This window comes from Trachemys scripta, chromosome 3, assembly GCF_013100865.1.
Source record: "Trachemys scripta elegans isolate TJP31775 chromosome 3, CAS_Tse_1.0, whole genome shotgun sequence".
NCBI classification, from domain to species: domain Eukaryota; kingdom Metazoa; phylum Chordata; order Testudines; family Emydidae; genus Trachemys; species Trachemys scripta.
In genome coordinates this window covers 8,512,293-8,531,071 of record NC_048300.1, presented here as the reverse complement: position 1 = coordinate 8,531,071, position 18,779 = coordinate 8,512,293, and the positions used below count along the sequence as shown (strand labels likewise).

General features: G+C 40.6%; 1 protein-coding gene across 1 annotated transcript in view; it reads left to right on the top strand.

Moving 5' to 3' along the window:
- Positions 1-18,779, top strand: part of GPCPD1 (glycerophosphocholine phosphodiesterase 1) — an 84,495-nt gene that overhangs the window by 14,267 nt on the left and 51,449 nt on the right. Inside the window, exons 2-4 of the mRNA XM_034764084.1 lie at positions 3,994-4,077; positions 13,362-13,443; positions 17,234-17,318. Coding sequence (XP_034619975.1) covers positions 4,029-4,077; positions 13,362-13,443; positions 17,234-17,318 — 216 coding nt within the window. The 5' untranslated portion in view covers positions 3,994-4,028. The remainder of the gene's footprint in view (positions 1-3,993; positions 4,078-13,361; positions 13,444-17,233; positions 17,319-18,779) is intronic.

Below are 18,779 nucleotides of genomic sequence, written 5' to 3'. Positions count from 1 at the left end.
GGGGCCGGGAGCAGTCGGGGTGTGGGCAGGGAGGGCAGGAGGGGAAGCGCAGGGCGCCGGGGGGGGGGGCGGAGGGGAGAAGAGGGGCCGGGAGCAGTCGGGGTGTGGGCAGGGGGGGCGGAGGGGAAGCGCAGGGCTGGGGGGGGCGGAGGGGAGAAGAGGGGCCGGGAGCAGTCGGGGTGTGGGCAGGGAGGGCAGGAGGGGAAGCGCAGGGCTGGGGGGGTTGGGGGGGAGAAGAGGGGCCGGGAGCAGTCGGGGTGTGGGCAGGGAGCGGTGTGTGTGGGGCTGGAGCAGGCTGCGGTGTCTAGTCGCCCTGCACTGCGGAGGAAGCGGTGAAGGGTGATGCCAATCGGGGCAGGTGCTGTCCGGGCAGCCGGGCGGTCTCGGGCCAGGCAGCTGTTTCGTGCAGGGAGGTTTTGTTTACGGCCCTGATTGGGCGCAGAGCCGATGACGAGCCCCCAAGAGGTTATTTAAATCGCCTTTCACTTCACCTTGTGTAACCCGCTCTCAGACTGAGGAGGCGGATCTTGGGTAGCTGCAGCCAGCAAGTGTCGGGGCATCTCTCTGGTTCGGAGCACGATGAGTCCCTGACAGCGCTGTCTCCCAGTGCTTCCTGGGTCTCCTCGGGAGCCCTGATAGGAAACATGGGGTCCCCATCCTTTGGGCTGCGTCTGAGCTGGAAAACAGGAAACGATGCTGGTTGCCTTAATTAATGTTTTGTTCCACATGTGCCCATCTCTTCTTTTGACCAGAATACAGTAAAAGGAGAGGTGATGTGAAGGGATTAGGAGGACTTGTCAAATTTACAAACTAGGGTACTTTCATAGATAGTAATTTTTCAGTTCCTGGGGAAGTTATTTGGCCATATTTAATTCAAGTGCTTTTTATTGCAATACATTGGACTAAACAATGTAATTATTAAATATATTTTGTTTTAGTCATACAGATATGATGTAAATGAACAAGAAAATCCAGATTTAAGTTTTCATTCCATCCTTACCTTGTCTCCTTCATGACTGCAGGGTTTGTACACTATTCCCTGTGCACATCAATTACTGGGTGCAGGAGTTCATTAGGTATTGGTTGAAGTTTAAATTGTAAATTGTTAAACTTGTCAGTTGATTGGACTCCTAATGGAAGGGGCTAACTTTTAACAGTCATGTCATAACATATTTTCATAATAGAAATGACACACCTGTAAACCAGAGCTAATCCATTGTGTCACTGTCACTTCTGGAACAAGTGTACAGTGTGTTTAAAATTTCCCTTGGAAATTTACCTGGCTTGAATGGTGGCCACTTTACAAAATAGTCAGCTGGCTTTCTCTCTCCCCAAAAAACCCAGAATGCAGTACTCCACATAATGGGTAAATAGCTTAAAAACACTTTAAAAAAAAAAAAAAAAAAGCTGTTTCTTAGTCCTAGGACTGTGGGGAGCATGGAAAACTTCTGATTAGTTGTCCATTTCATTTTTATCACCAGTTGGTATGTGGGAGGGAGGTAGGGTTCCCAACTTTCTAATCACACAAAACGGAACACCTCTGCCCTGCTCATTCCATGAGGCCCCGCCCATTCTCTGAGGCCCCACCCCTATTCGTTCTATTCCCCCTCCTCCGCTGCTCACTCTCCCCCACCCTCACTCACTTTTATTGGGCTGTAGCATAGGGTGGGGGTGAGGGCTCTGGGATGTGGCCAGAAATGAGGGGTTCAGGGTATGGGAGAGGGCTCTGGGCTGGGGCAAGAGGCTAGGGTGTGTGTGTGGGGTGAGGTCTCTGGCTGGGGGTGCAGGCTCTGGGGTGGGGCTGGGGATGAGGGGTTTGGGGTGCAGGAGTGGGCTCCAGGTGGGGGCCAAGGGGTTTGGAGTGCAGGAGGCGGTGCGGGATACGGTTGGGGGTGTGGACTCTGGGGTGGGTCCAGGGATGAGGGATTTGGGGTGCAGGAGGGGGCTGGGGCAGGGTGTTGGGATGTTGGGGGTGGTGTGGGCTCCTGGAGGGAGTTTGGGTGCGGGAGGGGACTCTGTGCTGGGGTAGGGGGTTGGGGTACGGGAGCAGGTGTGGGGTTCCGGTGGCGCTTACTGTGGCTTCCGGTAAGCGGCTGCCAGGTCCCCGCAGCCCCTAGACACGTGGGCAGCCGGGGGGCTCTGCATGCTGCCCTTGCACCTGCAGGCGCCGCCCCTGCAGCTCCCATTGGTCGCAGTTCCTGGCCAATGGGAGCTGCAGAGCCAGCACTCAGGGCGGGGACAGCATGTGGAGCCTTCCTGGCCTCCCATGTATATAGCGGCTGCAGAGACCTGGTGGCTGTTTCCGGGATCCACACAGAGTTATGGCAGGCTGGGAGCCTGCCTTAGTCCTGGGCCCCCGCTGCACTGCTGACCAGAGCTGCCAGGGTCCCTTTCTGACTGGGCGTTCTGGTCAAAATTCAGATGCCTGGCAACCCTAGAGGGAGGGGGTAGAGAGGGGGACTTGCTCCTAGACTGAGACCTTTTTTTGTCAGGTTTCAGCACTGAAATATTTCATCCCAAACTAATCTTTATTAAAACACTAAACAAAGAATACCTACACAACTCGGTGCCATTGCAAACATGCCCAGATCCTTTCCACTTTCTTTTCTCAGGAACTCATTCTTCAGAATTGCTGTTAAATGACTGGGCTGGAAGAACAGTCTGCATATAGACAGAGTTCAGTTATTTCTTGTGTTTGTGTGTTTTTAAGAGATGACAATGTAAGCTAATGTCAGCTGCAAAGTTGTGTTATTATGGTAGCAAATAAAACAAAACTGATATCGAGAAGGTCAAAGTGGGCTATTGTTGTAAGTACTCATCTTCGGGGACATATTTAATTTTCCAGCTACTTACAAGATAAGCAATTTCCTTTAATGTTAGTGTTGCTATTTTAAACCCCAGGCATATTCTGATATCATTTCTTGACATCATATTTCTGTTTTGCTTCTTCCTAAATGATGGATTAAAATGTACAACAGGATTTCTTTGTCAGTAGAATTTCTGCTTTTGTATCAGAAGTTGTGTGTTCAAATCTTGTACCGGACAGAAATTTCTATGACACAAATCATTTGGATTATTTGGCATTCTGCTGGTAGTGCATTTACATACAGTGCATACTATTTACATATAGAAACTTTATGGCCTTTATTGACTCTGAAATAATTATTTTATAAGTAATGGAAAAGGAAATTATTTTAACTTATACGTGTCAAAGCCATAGTTATCTAGGACTGCCAGTGTTGTCACTAGAAATTTTGGCTTTTATTCAACTCTAAAATACTTTGCATGTTTACAGCAGGGCAATAAGGCATAGATAATATTTTAACAGTCATAGCAGTTCTGAGTAAATGTGATTTTCTCCCCCCCCCCCCCCGGTTATTAAAATAGTTTATATAAACTATCACCATGTTTTCATTGCTGCCATGTTGTTTTGAGGCAAATGCTCTTTCCAAGGAAGCTTGATTTTTGGTGGTGGTGGTTGTAAATATTTGCTTTAGAGTTGTGTAGTCATAATTGGTTTTCTGCTTGTCTGCATTTTTCATGAGTAGCTTTGAAAACAAGAGTAGGGTTGTCAACCTTCCAGGATTGGCCTGGAGTCTCCAGGAATTAAAGATGCTATGTGATGAAATCTCCAGGAATACATCTAACCAAAATTGACAACCCTAAGTAAAAGTAAAGAGGTAGCTGCTTACCCATAGAAAAGCCATTGGCCATTGAAAGTTTGTCTCTAATGATAAAGCTCCCATTGATTTCATTGAGAGCAGAATTAGGCAAATGCTGAGTGCTTTAGAGAAATCCTCCCCTAAAAATACTGAATGAATGCTATTTGTCGTTGCACATATCAATCTCACTATTTCTGTTTAACACTCAGAACACCAATACTTGGTCACCCCACTATAGATGATTGAAGTTCATATCCTAGCTTTTAGTGAGACAGCTACAGAGACAGTATATTGTTACTGAAATACTTTTATTTCCCCCCCCTCTTAATAGGAGACCTCAGACTTCGTAGGTCATTACCTGCAAGTATGACCTCATCTCAAGTTACCTTTGAAGTAAGAGGAGCATTAGAACAAGGTACACAAATCACACTTGTCATACTTTTTTGTGTGTGCATGTTGTAAAACTAGAATAAAATCTTCAAGCCATACAGTTAAAAATATTTGTTTATTTTAGTTAGAGGGCAAAGAATCATATAATTTTGATACCTGGGATGACAAGGTTCAGGAGGGTGGCTCAGTAAAGAGGAGCTTTACAAAATAATTGTTCTTTAGCAGAGAGTTGGGGAATGAATTTTATCTTAATAACTTGTTTGAAAAATGTTAGCATACTAGAGATTTTGATATACTCCCTGAAGTAGTCTGAATACTTTAAAATTAGAATTGTATTTGTGATAACCTTACTTTATCAAATGGAAATATTTATCATTAATCCTGACCTCAGATATGCAGGCATATGGAAAATCCTCAGTTTGTGCATAGGTATGCAGAAGACTCCTGTTGAACCAAATATAACAAGAGCATATGTTTTGAATGAGTTTGGAACACAAGTTGATATATTTGATCAGAACAGTGTGCCATCTTATCCAGTATTCTGAAACCTCAGAAAGGAAATGTAACCAATATCTGTGTCTAGCTGGGTTTGGGATGTTAGCTCTGTCTTTGTCTAGCCAGTGGGATGTTATCCAATCTTTGCCTTCAACTTTTTTCCTAAATCATTACCAGCCAAAAGCAGACACCGGGGTAGCTATTCCTTTGATTTTCCTATCTTTCACCTCCTTCTCTAATTCAGAGACAAAACACACACAAACCCCCTCCCACCCCACCCCCAATCAGTGGTTGACTGCATCTAAAACAACCAGAGTGCTTCCTCCATGAGTCATTATATGATTGCCACAGGGTGGATTTGATTTAAATCAGATTGATTTAAATCATGACTAAAATCACTACTCAGGAAGACTCGATTTAATCATGGTTTTCTACATAAAAGTGCATTCTTGTTGGTTGTTATCTTAATACATATTCTTCACAACTCAGAGAGAGATGTAGGTTTCATTTTTAGAAGATACACACTATATATTTTTAAACAGTGATTTTATTTTGAAAATTTTTCAGATTAGTTTTACAGCTATATCAGAAAATGAAAGATGGGTTATTTCATTTACCAAAGGTTATTGAAGCAGATATTTATGAAGTCATTGGGAGGTGAACTATCTCCAATTCAACAGGTTAATCATTAATATTTGGAGGATTTTCTTGCTGTATTAGGAGGAGAACATCACCAGACAGACATTTAAATTGTTTTATTTAATTAAAACAACAACGTTAAATATTCTGGATTTTTTTTCTTCAACAGCAAACATATTTTAACAAAACAAGCATATGTCCCTAACTTCTCACATTTATCTCCAGACTTCTTCTCCTTGTCCAGATCTATTCTGCCCCCAACAATCTTCTGTTGTGTTGAACTTTTTGAAACTTTGCACTTTTAGAGAGAGGTAAGGGATTGACTCTGTGTACACACATTTGCAAAGAGATAATAGAGTTGAGGTCTGTTATTTCTCACTTCTATACATTATTTTATTTATTTATTTATTTATGTTAACAGGCATGTTACCTCTGGAGACACAAATCCATAGTTTGAGAACTGTAAAACTAAGCATCTCTGATGGTATCTTCTAGACTGAGCATTGAGTCCCATTGGGTAGATAGATTAACCTAAATAATCTATAAAGCCCCTCGGACCCCATAAAATGAGGTCACTAATCCATGAACTATTGGAACTCATTTACAAAACTTTTCTTAAACATTACATGAATATATTGTCTCATACTATAGAATTTATAATCCCTATTCCATGATGAGACATTATAGCTCAAAGATATCTTAATTAAAACTATCTTTAGATAGGTTTTTCCCTCAAAAAGCATTTTATCAAAAAAATCTGATTTAAATAAAAAAAATCACTGATTTTTTATCTACCCTGATTTGCCACAAATGTATCTAAGGTATTCATCTTCTCAGTCATCCTGGTCAGCCTAACCATACACGCTTCCATGTTTAACAGCATAGCAATACCTAACTGTATATACACAACTGTTATTTATACAGTATTATAATGCTTAAATTCACAGTGAGCAACTCTAATAAATCACTAGAAGGCATCAGCAACCATTCAATAATAAATCACTAACATCACCAGAAGCCCCCCCTCCCCTTCTTATTGAGCATACTCTGCTATGCCAAACTCAGTGGAGGTATGAATAAGCACTGTTCGCTCCCCTCTGCTAAAATCAGAGGGAAAATTCCCTTTTTTGGACTTGTGGGACCTTAGCGCTCTCTCCCCCTCCTCTGCTGGTGAAGTTGAGGACTCAATAGGTGTTCAGGATGTTCCACTGGTCCCTTTACATTCCTTCCATGCTGCAAATCAGAGGCTTTTTCTACACTACAGGGGAAATGCGATCTAAGCTACGCAATTTGAGTTATGTGAATAGCGTGACTCAAATCGACATAGCTTAGACCTACTTACTGTGGGATCCACACTATGCGATGTCGACGGGAGAGCGATCTGTGGTCAATTTAGCTGGTCTAGTGAGGACCCACTAAACTGACGGCTTATGCATCGATTGCTGCTTGTCGATCCTCCTGGTAAGTGTAGACAATCCTAGAGCAGTCAAACACCTTCTTATGACTTCTTACTTTAAGCAGTTAGTCATTAGGTAGAAGATGCATGGAATCTGCATTTGTGTTGCTACAAAGATGCCACTTGGGTATACCCTTGTTTTGCGGTACTTTTTGCTGTACCTGATAATGCAATTCTTGCTTATTATGGGTTATCATAGGGGTTCCAGTTTCAGCTTAAAAGGATGAATCTAGATCCCATTACCAAAAATCTGATAGTTTATTTAAAAAAAAAAAAATCTGGGAAAAGAGCTTGTAGAGGAGGCAGGTAGGAGCCTGGGAGACGTTATTTTCTGTAGCATGTGATTTCAAAGGGGCCATTTTGAATGGTACCATTTGCATGGTAGGAGGAGGCGGCAAGAAATGTAGCAGGCCAATATTACTGCAGCTTATGGGGCAACTTAATAAAATGTTCAATATATCATTCTGCTCTTTGATATAAAAATGTTATTTGGCGGTAATTAGTACAAGAAGTAGTACAAACTGGAAGTAAACAGGGAAACAGTCAACCATACATGGTTTATTACGACAATGATATTGGCAAAATAATGACTATATAATAGATGCCTTTTTCACAAGTCATCTGTTAAAACTAATTAGGACACACACTTTCTGTCACATTTTAGTTCAAAATTAAAAGCATTAATTATATCTTTTGTTTGAAATTACACTGAGCTTCTGATATGTAACAAGAAAAGAAGTAACAGACCATTAAAACAGAAATATGCATTGAGACAGAAACCAATGCCAACATCTTGATAATTTCTAAGGTAAAATTTACCTAAGGTCACTAGCATTTGTTGATCGTTCAAGTGCAAATATTTACCAATAACCAATTGCGGTTTATTACAAAAACTTCAATTTGCAATAAGATTGAAGTAGCATTCATTTATTTCACATAAAATACATCCGTAGCTGTTGCTCAGCAGAAACAGCTGAACATGGAATTATGAATATTGGCAAATATTTGGTTGCATAAGTTTCCGTTGCATTTGAGCAAAACGTTTCAGCCATATTTGAATACGAGGACAGAAGGGCAAAAATATACTTTTACCAGCAGAAAAAAAAAACTTGCAATTTTTTAAACCGCTGTACAGGCAAAATGTCCAGCATTTGGAACCTGAAACCCAATATGAATATATAAGGAGCAGTGTCTTTGATTTTTTGTATTTTTAAAATAATGACTCTCCATGATTCCAGTTGTCACAGTCTGTAAGAACTGTTCGATGCCTCACGGAAAGTATTTCGTTTAAAAACGATTCTACTTGTATGTCATAGTTTCTGTAGAATTCTGAAAACTCGCAAAAATTAAAAAGAACTAACAAAAAACCCACAACTCTCCAAAAAAGCTTCTGCTGTGATGCTTATTTCCTTCCTGTAGTTACAAGCTTGTTATTTCTAAAGCAGCTAGTTGTGACATTGCTGTCCTTAGCAGAACAGAGTTGAGTAAGAAGATTTATTTTTTTTCTAATTTCAATAGCAGCAGTAAACAACAAGGCTAGAGAAAATTAATTCCTTTTCTGTCAGTGGTTTGCGGGGAGCTTTTCTGTGGCAAATAACTACAGAATGTGGATGGCATAAGGGGATTCTGTTGCCCCACAATACTGACATGATATGAGGGCTTGTCTTCACTACGGGGGTAAGTCGACCTAAGTGACGCTACTCCAGCTACATGAATAATGACATAGCTTACGTTGACTTACTGCGCTGTCTTCTCTGCGCTGTGTTGAGGGGGGACACTCTCCAGTCGACTTCCCTCACTCTTCTTGGAGAGCTGGAGTACCTGGGTCGACTGGAGAGCGCTCTGCAGTCAATTTAGCAGGTCATGTGAAGACCAGCTCTTAGGCCACGTCTACACTACCCGCCAGATTGGCGGGTAGTAATCGATCTATCAGGGGTTGATTTATCGCGTCTAGACGAGACGCGATAAATCAATCCCCAAATCGACACCCGTACTCCACCTCGGCAGGAGGAATAAGCGGAGTCGACGGGGGAGCCACGGCGGTCGACTTGCTGCCGCAAGGACGGCCAGGTAAGTTAAACTAACATACTTCGACTTCAGCTATGTGAATAGCATAGCTGAAGTTGCGTATCTTAGATCAATTTTGCCCCCAGTGTAGACCAGCCCTTAGTTTTGTTCTGCTGCTACTAGTGGAGAAGTGCTTTGGGTATCAGCAGAGGCAGGAAGCAGGCTTGTGGACATGTAAACAAACTTTCCAAGAGGCTTCAGCAGTTCTCTATGCAGTTATATATTTTTTTCCTCCTTATCTAGCCATAGTGTGTGTGAATTTTGTCAAATCACAGCTATAAATAGTAAGTGATGTATGAAATGAGAATCCTTGCCTAGTGCATTGAGAGAATATGTATTTTAGTCACACTTTTAATACTATTTTCTGCAGTATTCAGCTAAGGAGCGTTGCAGTGACCTTGAAAATGCTCTTAACATTAAGCAATTCAAGTTTATAATATACTTGCATTTCGCTAGTGCCTTTCATCTAGGGACTTTACAGCATTTTACAAACACTAATTAAGCCTCACAACACCTTTCTGAAGGTACATAAGGGATCACTACCTCTATCATTTAAATATAGCCACCTGTGTGGTGCGACTTGCTGTGTGCTAAGCAATTGCCAGACCTTCACACCTTTAGGACAAGGAATGAAGAATATTGCTAAATAAAACTGCAGGGGAATTTAGAGAGGCAGACTATAATTATCCAGTCTAGAGATTGGCCAGTACACAGACTTTACTTTTACTCTTAAGACAAGAGACATGGTATCTGTAATGAGCATGTGGGACAGATCTGTGGTGGTTTCTTTTTTTTTGTTTTGTTTTTTTTTTCTCCTCAGAATAAGCCAGGCCTTGAACTACTTAAATGCTTTAAAAACTTGCTAAAAGCTGCTAGGTAGAGTCGACTTACTAGCAACCCCACAGTTGCCAGAAAAAAGTTGCTCTTATCCAGAAGTTGCTGAAAAATGGAAGGCAGGTTTGCAAGGCAGTAGCCAGGGGAAGAAGCGCTGGGATGTGCCATTCCTGGCTGCAGCCCTACAAGCCTGCCTGTGTAGAGGACAGCAGTGAGGAGGGGTGCTGCAACCGTGCTTCCATGGGCAGCAGGAGCACAGGAGACCCATGGAGCTGCACTGTACATCTCCTTGTGCTCTCTGGTGATTGGGGTTCAACACTTCCCAGCACTTCCTTCCTGCTGCAATCTTCTGGAAGGGCGTAGGGAGAGGTACCATGCAGCCAGGCTGCAGCCCCACTCCCTGCTGTGGCTCTTCTCACAGCCCCTTACTGCTTATGCAGGGCCTATGTGCAGACAGGTTTGCAATCACAGAAAGAAAGAACCTTTGGGATGGACTGAGCACTGGCCCCAGGCAGACTTGTGGGGTTGCAGCCAGAGAAAGGCATATCCCAGCACTTCAGGGCTTAATTTGTAATGCTGGAGCTCAAGCCATTTTTTTAACTTTCATATCTGATGTGGCAAGCCCAGAGGTGCGGGGGCTCAGCACTGTTAAGCCCTGGCACAGATTAAGCACTACAGCACTTCCTTCCCTGGCTGCAGCCTTGCAATCCTGTCCGCAGAGGGTGCTTGGCACATCCCAGTGTTCCTTGTGGGGCTGCAGCCCTGCAAACCTGCTTTCAGATGGTGCATTTATCTCCCCCTCCCCCCAAATGTTGCTAATAAGCAGCATGCTGTTGCTGATACCCAAATCCCATTAACATTGATGTTAATGAGGTGGGATTGGTTTCCAGCAATATGTTGCTATTAACTGGAAGTTACTAATATTGCTCTTAAATGAAATCTGCTGTATTTTAAGAGTGTTCCAAATGTTTTTACCTTAATATTAATCTACTATAACAATTCTAGTTTGTAAAAAGCAACAGTGTCCTGTGGCACCTTTGAGACTAACAGAAGTATTGGGAGCATAAGCTTTCGTGGGTAAGAACCTCACTTCTTCAGATGTAAGTAATAGAAATCTCCAGAGGCAGGTATAAATCAGTGTGGAGATAACGAGGTTAGCTCAATCAGGGAGGGTGAGGTGCTCTGCTAGCAGTGATCTACAACCCATCCTGGACAATGATCCCTCACTTTCACAGACCTTGGGAGGCAGGCCAGTCCTCGCCCACAGACAACCTGCCAACCTTAAGCATATTCTCACCAGCAACCACGCACCGCACCATAACAGCTCTAACTCAGGAACCAACCCATGCAACAAACCTCGATGCCAACTCTGCCCACATATCTACACCAGCAACACCATCACAGGACCTAACCAGATCAGCTACAACATCACCGGCTCATTCACCTGCATGTCCACCAATGTTATATATGCCATCATATGCCAGCAATGCCCCTCTGCTATGTACATTGGCCAAACTGGACAGTCACTACGCAAGAGGATAAACGGACACAAGTCAGATATCAGGAATGGCAATATACAAAAACCTGTAGGAGAACACTTCAACCTCCCTGGCCACACAATAGCAGATGTAAAGGTAGCCATCTTACAGCAAAAAAACTTCAGGACCAGACTCCAAAGAGAAACTGCTGAGCTCCAGTTCATTTGCAAATTTGACACCATCGGATCAGGATTAAACAAAGACTGTGAATGGCTATCCAACTACAGAAGCAGTTTCTCCTCCCTTGGTGTTCACACCTCTACTGCTAGCAGAGCACCTCACCCTACCTGATTGAACTAACCTCGTTATCTCCACACTGATTTATACCTGCCTCTGGAGATTTCCATTACTTGCACCTGAAGAAGTGAGGTTCTTACCCACGAAAGTTTATGCTCCCAATACTTCTGTTAGTCTCAAAGGTGCCACAGGACTCTCTAAAAAAGAAGAACAGGAGTACTTGTGGCACCTTAGAGACTAACAAATTTATTAGAGCATAAGCTTTCGTGGACTACAGCCCACTTCTTCGGACTCTCTGTTGCTTTTTACAGATTCAGACTAACATGGCTACCCCTCTAATTCTAGTTTGGAATCTCTTGCCTTTATAGCTGTGTGGTGCTAAACAAATCTTTGCTGTAGCTCGTTTTTTTAAAGAATAGCACCCAACTTGCATTGATTTTGTGTGCACCAGTTACGTAGTAAGTGCATTGTCATATTGCCCATCTGCCATTGTAGGTTTACAATGGAGAGTATAAAGTAGGTCTGTGTTCTGTTTTTTTCTTTTTAATATTTTAAAGAAAATATTGATGCAAAATTTGATTGGCAAAATACTAAATGGGACGAATAATTACTATTACTGGGACTGAACGAACTTGGTAACATCCTTTTTAAAGTTGTAAGTTTTTTGCATCTACCTCCAAGCTGCAATATATTCTTTCCCAGTATGAGAATTTGAAATAGCTGTCAGATATAGTGTCAGAGGTTCACAGCTTTTATTAAGGCTTCCTGTGTCTCTGTAAGATTGGTTCAAGTTTAATAGTTGAAAATACCTAGCCCATTGTCATAACAGGTAGGTTAGTCTTCATTAATCCCATTTTTCTGATGCTCATGTTTTCTGAAATTAAAGAACTATTTTCCTTTTGGGCTAAAAATGCTGCATGTTTGGTCTCAGCCCAAAGGTGAAATTAAGACAATTCAGTTTTTAGTGAGGGTAAAACAAATTCTAATCCTGTCTTTACTTTTTAGGAACAGTTCTAGTAGAAATGACTGACATTTGAAACTTTTGCATGCAAATTGTTCTTAATGAAGGGGGTAGTACTTTTTATAGGAGTTTTGGGGAGGGAGGTGGAGGTGGTGAGTAGAGGGCAAAGCTCAGTGAGCTTCTGCTAAAACTTGCAGCAGAGCCAAATGAAACCCCATCACTGTGTTAAAATTTCTGTGTTCTTGTGTGTGTAGACTACTGCTCTGAAGTGGGACACTTTGCATGAGGGGCAGGAGGCAATGCTCACTCTGTAGACTACAAAACCCCCCAAACCTCCAAAAGTACTGTTTTAACATCAAGAAAAGGAAGAACGTTCAAGTTGTGCAGTTCAAGTAATCCAGGAGAAAATTCTTGAGGTTCTGAATGTTAAGGTCCCAAGGGGTTAATGCTTTTGTTAACTTGCCCCTGTTGCATATCCTTTTAATGCATGTATAATGTACATATGCACAACCATTAATTTTGTGCGTTGCTTTTCTATTCATATAAACATAAAAAACCTAAAAGAACAAGATTAAGGTTGAAAAGTCAAGTATTCCAGTTTGAAAATGCCAAAATAAATTAGCAGCCTGCTCTTTTATCACTGCTTTCCTGTTTGTTGACACCAGTTGAGAGACTTAAAAATAAACAACAAATTAGTTGCTAACAATTGAGTGTAAAATTCTGCTTGAGCTACCATTAGGTATTTGAAATGAATTTCCAGGAAACTGACTTGGCATTAAGCATCTATGCTTCGGAATCTACCTGTACCATTGTCTGCAGAAGCATTTGTGTGGTTGTCCCTGTTATTTAGCAGTGACTGTTGATGGACCTGCCCATCTGTAAACTGGAGGTGAAGATGGGGATGAAATTGGAAGCATGGTCACAGTCCTGTAGTAAAATATCCTTTGTGAAACAAAAATAATGAAGAGGGCTGGATTGATGTCTTTCATATATCACAAGTTTTTAAATCCCTTCAACCACTGTGTAGAATGCCCTTTCTAATTGAAGACAAGTCCAAATAATTATGATGATTATCTTCCTAGGAGAGGTTTTTGCGATATGTGGGAGTTGCAGCGCTTTAGGAAACTGGAATCCTCAAACTGCAGTGGTCCTTCAGACTCATGGGTAAGCTTTTAGTAATAAAAATACTGATCTAATACTTGCATTTTGATACTGATTTCAAAATTCTAAAAACTATACACACTTCATAAAACATGTTTATCTAATCAGGTCTCTCCATTGCTTGATCATTTGGAAAGCATTTTTAGAAAAAAGATGTTTACTAATGTAATAGAATTTGTAACTTACACATGTGCTTTTCCAGTTCTGAGTGATATCACATACTGGAGTGGGGTGGTAGCACTGCTCAGCAGTACACTTGCAAAACCTTCTTTAAAGTGCTGTTATGGATGATCTGCACTAAAAACTTCTGTTGCTGTGACTGTAAACCTTTAATAAGAGCAAGTTTTTTGTGTAGCTGTAAATGGGGGAATATCAAACACTAACACTTGTGTTGCATACATTTTAAATCGTTTAGTATGGGAATAAATACTGCAGAAAGAGTCAACCATTTTCTTAAAATTACACTATGTTGCTTATTTTTCTTTGGTTTGGGGAATAGCATGCATGGAATCTGTTTCTAACTCTGCCAGTGACTGTGTGTGACCTTATTCATTTAACTGTTTCTCATTTTCCCCTATCTGTAAAATGGAGAATTTTTTTCCCTTACTTTGTAAAGCACCTCAGATCTACAGATGAAAGGCACAATAGAAGTGCTATGTATTTTATTTTACTTGATGTATGCTTAATTAAGTCAACTAGAAGAGAACTTTTTGTGATTTTACATGTAGTTTATTTCTCAAGATGTATGAGAACATGCAGTTATGTCTGAGATCACAATCAAGTTTCAAAGCTTCTTATATTTAATGGAAAAGCTGACAATGCTGCATATTTGTATTACCACAACACTCTAGATGTGGCCTCTTTCTAAATGGCTGAATCACTACTGCAGCATTGATAGCACTGCTCTACAGCCAAAATGCTTCTGAAATAAATGTAGTCAAACTTTACTAATTCTGGGTCACTGAGAACGAAAATGATGCTTAAAATTGTTGATTGGCTCTAGTTTTCAAGATATGCTATTGGGTCAGTATATACGACCCTTGACTTGGGAATGGCGGAGGATAAGTGAGTTATAAAGGGAAGGGATCTCAATTTAAACCAGAAATGACTAAAATACATCTTTGACTGGATCTATGAATAAATCTGTGACTGGGTTTGGACAGTACTTGCTTTTTAGGCAAAACAATGACTGATGCAATCTGAAGCTGGTATTGCGTCATACATGATATGAATTGCATCATGTTATTCCTAGAAGTCATGGATGATGCAATCATAATGAAGCTTACATCACTCTGCTGAACAAATTGCCCTATATCAGCTCTAGAAATCATACAGTGTCGTGCTCTCTTATTTGTCAGTGTTTGATTTTGCAAAGGGACACATTTCTGTTTAGCCAAAGTGAGCAGAGATGCCTCATACTTTGTGTGAACAGTGCAGATAACTTGGTGAAGTGACTTTTGCATCACAAAAGCGCGCAGTATAACCACTATGGTTAAGAAAGCCTATCACCTTTATTTTGGCTGCAAAATTGGAGATCAGGACAAGAGGTGGGCCCCACACATATGCTGCAACACTTGTACAACAAATCTTCGCCAGTGGTTGAACAGGAAAAGGAAATCTATGCCTTTTGCAGTGCCAATAATTTGGAGAGAGCCAACAGATCATACCAGCAATTGTTACTTCTGCATAGTGCCTCCAGTTGGGAAAGGTGTGTCAAAGAAGAAAAAGTGGACTGTGCATTATCCAAACATTCCATCAGCTATATGCCCAGTACCCCACGGAGAAGGACTGCCGGTTCCTCAAGCATCAGAATCATTCTCACTTGAGTCAGACGAGGAAGAGGATGAAACTTCTGGTCCTGAACCATCAATGTCACAGGACCCACATTTTCTCCCATCCTCCTCCTCTGAACCACACCTCCTAACACAAGGTGAACTGAATGACCTTGTTAAGGATTTGGAACTACCCAAGAGTAAGGCAGAGCTGTTGGGCTCCAGACTACAGCAGTGGAATCTCCTGGCAGGTGATGTTAGGGTTTCCATGTTCCGTGACCGTCAAAAGGATCTTGTCCCATTCTTCTTCATGGAAGTTGATCTTGTAGCCTGCAACAACATCGATGGTGTGATGGCAGCCCTCAACATCGTTCACGATCCAGATGAGTGGAGACTGTTCATTGGTTCATCGAAGACGAGTCTTAAAGCTGTTTTACTGCATAATGGCAATGTTTTGCCATCAATTCCAGTTGGTCATGCAGTCCATATGAAGGAAACCTATGACAACATGAAACAACTTTTGAGGTGCATAAACTATGACCAACATCAGTGGCAGCTTTATGGCGATTTGAAGGTTGTTGCTCTCTTGCTTGGTCTGCAGACTGGATACCCAAAGCACTGCTGTTTTCTCTGCGAATGGGATAGTCGTGCAAGAGATTCCCACTACATCAAGAAAGATTGGCCACTCCGACAGTCATTGGAGCCTGGGAGGAAAAGTGTTCAGCATCCACCACTTGTTGAATCAAGGAAGATTTTGTTACCACCCTTGCACATCAAGCTGGGTCTGATGAAGAACTTTGTCAAGGCCATTGACAAAACACAAGCAGCTTTCAAGTACCTCTGTGGAAAATTTCCAAGGTTAAGTGAAGCTAAGATAAAGGAAGGTGTCTTTGTTGGTCCTCAGATTCGTGAACTTCTTCGAGATGATGCATTTGACCATGCACTGCGTGGCAAGGAAAAGACGGCATGGAAAGCCTTCCAGTTAGTGGCAATAAATTTTCTCGGAAACAACAAGGCAGACAAGTACAGGTTGTTGGTGGAAAACCTCCTCAAGGCATACAAAAGGCTTGGTTGCAACATGTCACTAAAGAAACTTTTTTTTTTTTTTTTTTTTGCACTCATATCTAGATTTTTTTCCACCAAACTGCGGAGCAGTGAGCGACGAGCACGGCGAGCGATTTCACCAGGACATTGCAACAATGGAGAAACGCTATCAGGGCAAATGTAGCCCATCAATGCTAGCAGACGATTGCTGGACAGTGACAAGAGATGTTCCATTTAATGAATACAAGAGAGAAGCCAAGAAGCGTCGAGTAGACACTGAATAGAACTAAACTATGTACATAATAGTTTTTTGCCTTTTGTTTCATAATAAAGTTTATTTATATAACCCTTTTGCTGATTTTTAGTGTTACATAAACCGGACAGGTGAAATATTATCATGTAAAGCAACCATAAACATATGAAAAAACCTAGGTTTACAATTTATGATTAAAACTCTATCTACACAATATGCATAGACATAAAATGTAAAAACTTAAATATCTTAAACAGTAGCCAATCAGTTGTTTTAATTGTCATATTTGAATTCAGCACATCAAAATACATAATAAATTGCACATTTTATCTCTGAAGTAGACGACTTCTCAAAAATTGTAGACCAGTGTAATAGATGGTGGTAGCAATAAAATTGTACTGCAACTTCATTATAAATGTTGTAAAATGCTTTCAGCCTCAAACCATTTGAGGGCTGTTACATAAATTCAATGTTGCTATTCAAGTTTCAAGAATGCTAGCGTAGTGTATTTGTGAATCTGTTTCTTTGACTAACTTTTTCTAAACAGCCCCGGTGATTTTTTTAAAAGATCGCAAGAAATGTACTTTGATAGTAAAATCATATTTTCCCAAAGCCATGGTTGTATACTTAGCTGTTTCTATAAAACTTTTAGTTTTGGGCTAACGATAAAATTTTTTGAAAACCTTCATGTAACCAAATACTTCTTAAAACTATTTTTCCGCAGTGAGTTACGGAAAACTACTGTTGAACTTACTAGAGGAGTTGCTGTTCAGTATCGATATTTTAAAGGGTGCTTCTTAGAACCCAAGGTATGTATAACTTTTTAAGCTGTTTTATTTAGTTTTTACTGTAATACTTTAACTTCATAAGGAGTAGGTCTTATGACTCCAGCAAAATAATAAAATAGACACAAACTTAGTCTGCAACAACTTACTGTTACTAAATGGAGTTTGTTACTTTAGTTATTCCTACTGCCCTGCTCCACAATTGCTGGTTTTTGTTCCTCCAATAAAAATGCATGAAGATCATGCAGAGCTTAAATACATACAAAATCCATCATAACTGCAGGTCATCTTTATCTGTTCTCACTAGAAGTAATCATTAAAAGCCAACAACTTTATTAAACAGGGTAAGAATATTGCATCATAATAATGTAAATGTGTAATAGCAGAAGAAAATTATTGGTAATTTAGGTAAACATGCTGAAATTCTGCCTTACTGGGCTGTCTTTAATATTTACTTTTTTTTGATAAAACATTAAATGTTAACTGCCTCTTTTCTTGTGGAGTTGCTACATCTTAACTGCTTTCATTTAAAAAAGCCAAAAAAGAGTGAGAGCATTCCAATATTTTCCATAGTCCCTATGTAGGCATTTGCATGAGTTATACACCTGCAGTTTTTACGTGGCTTCATACTGAAGATTCATGTGAGTAGGAGTTAGAAGGCAGCATATTCATCTGTAGATACCAAGCTCTTCTTGGGATTAAGGATAGGAGAGCTCCAAGGAGATGATCTGATCATGTAGGAGAAAACCAACAGCTAATGTTTAGCTGCATTTTCCTAGAATCCACCATACTGAAGAAAAGGGGTCCAGTAAACCCACCCAACTGTCTTTTGCACCTATTACGTCTACAAATATATTGTAGTTCTTCACCTGGGTCCAATTCATTATCAATTATATGTGACTTCAGTAATAAGTAAATACATGGAAGAAGGGCTGCAGAATCATGCATCCTCTATGTATAGCTCAAATATTTTAAATTATTTCGTGGCTAATAGGTCTAAAAATTGACTGTTCTTGGTTTTCATTTTTTGGAGATTGGGAAAAATTCTTTCTTGAGTTGAAGAAAAAATTATTAAAATTCTCTGTAACATTAGCTTATTTGACACATGCTCTAAAAGATAGTGTTAGTTCATCAGTTCCAGCATGTGAAATTAACCAATCTTAAACTGAAACTTAAAATAGATATTTGTGAAATATTCTGGGGGCATAAGAAGAGGGTGCAATGATGGTTTTTTTTTCAGGGTGAGAAATTTATAAACTGGTACTCCTGTCAAGGTAGGTTAGTCTTTAGGCCTAACAAATCGGATAGTGCCCTTCTAATTGTTCACATATCCCAATATTTAAAATGTAAGCAGTAACAAATGGGGAAAAAGCACACTTAGATTAAAAGAAATTGGCAAGAAATTTTTTGCTAGTAAAACACATTTTTTCACTTGTAATATTTGCAAAAGTTCACAGTATATATTGGTGAGTGTGTTTCTTTAAG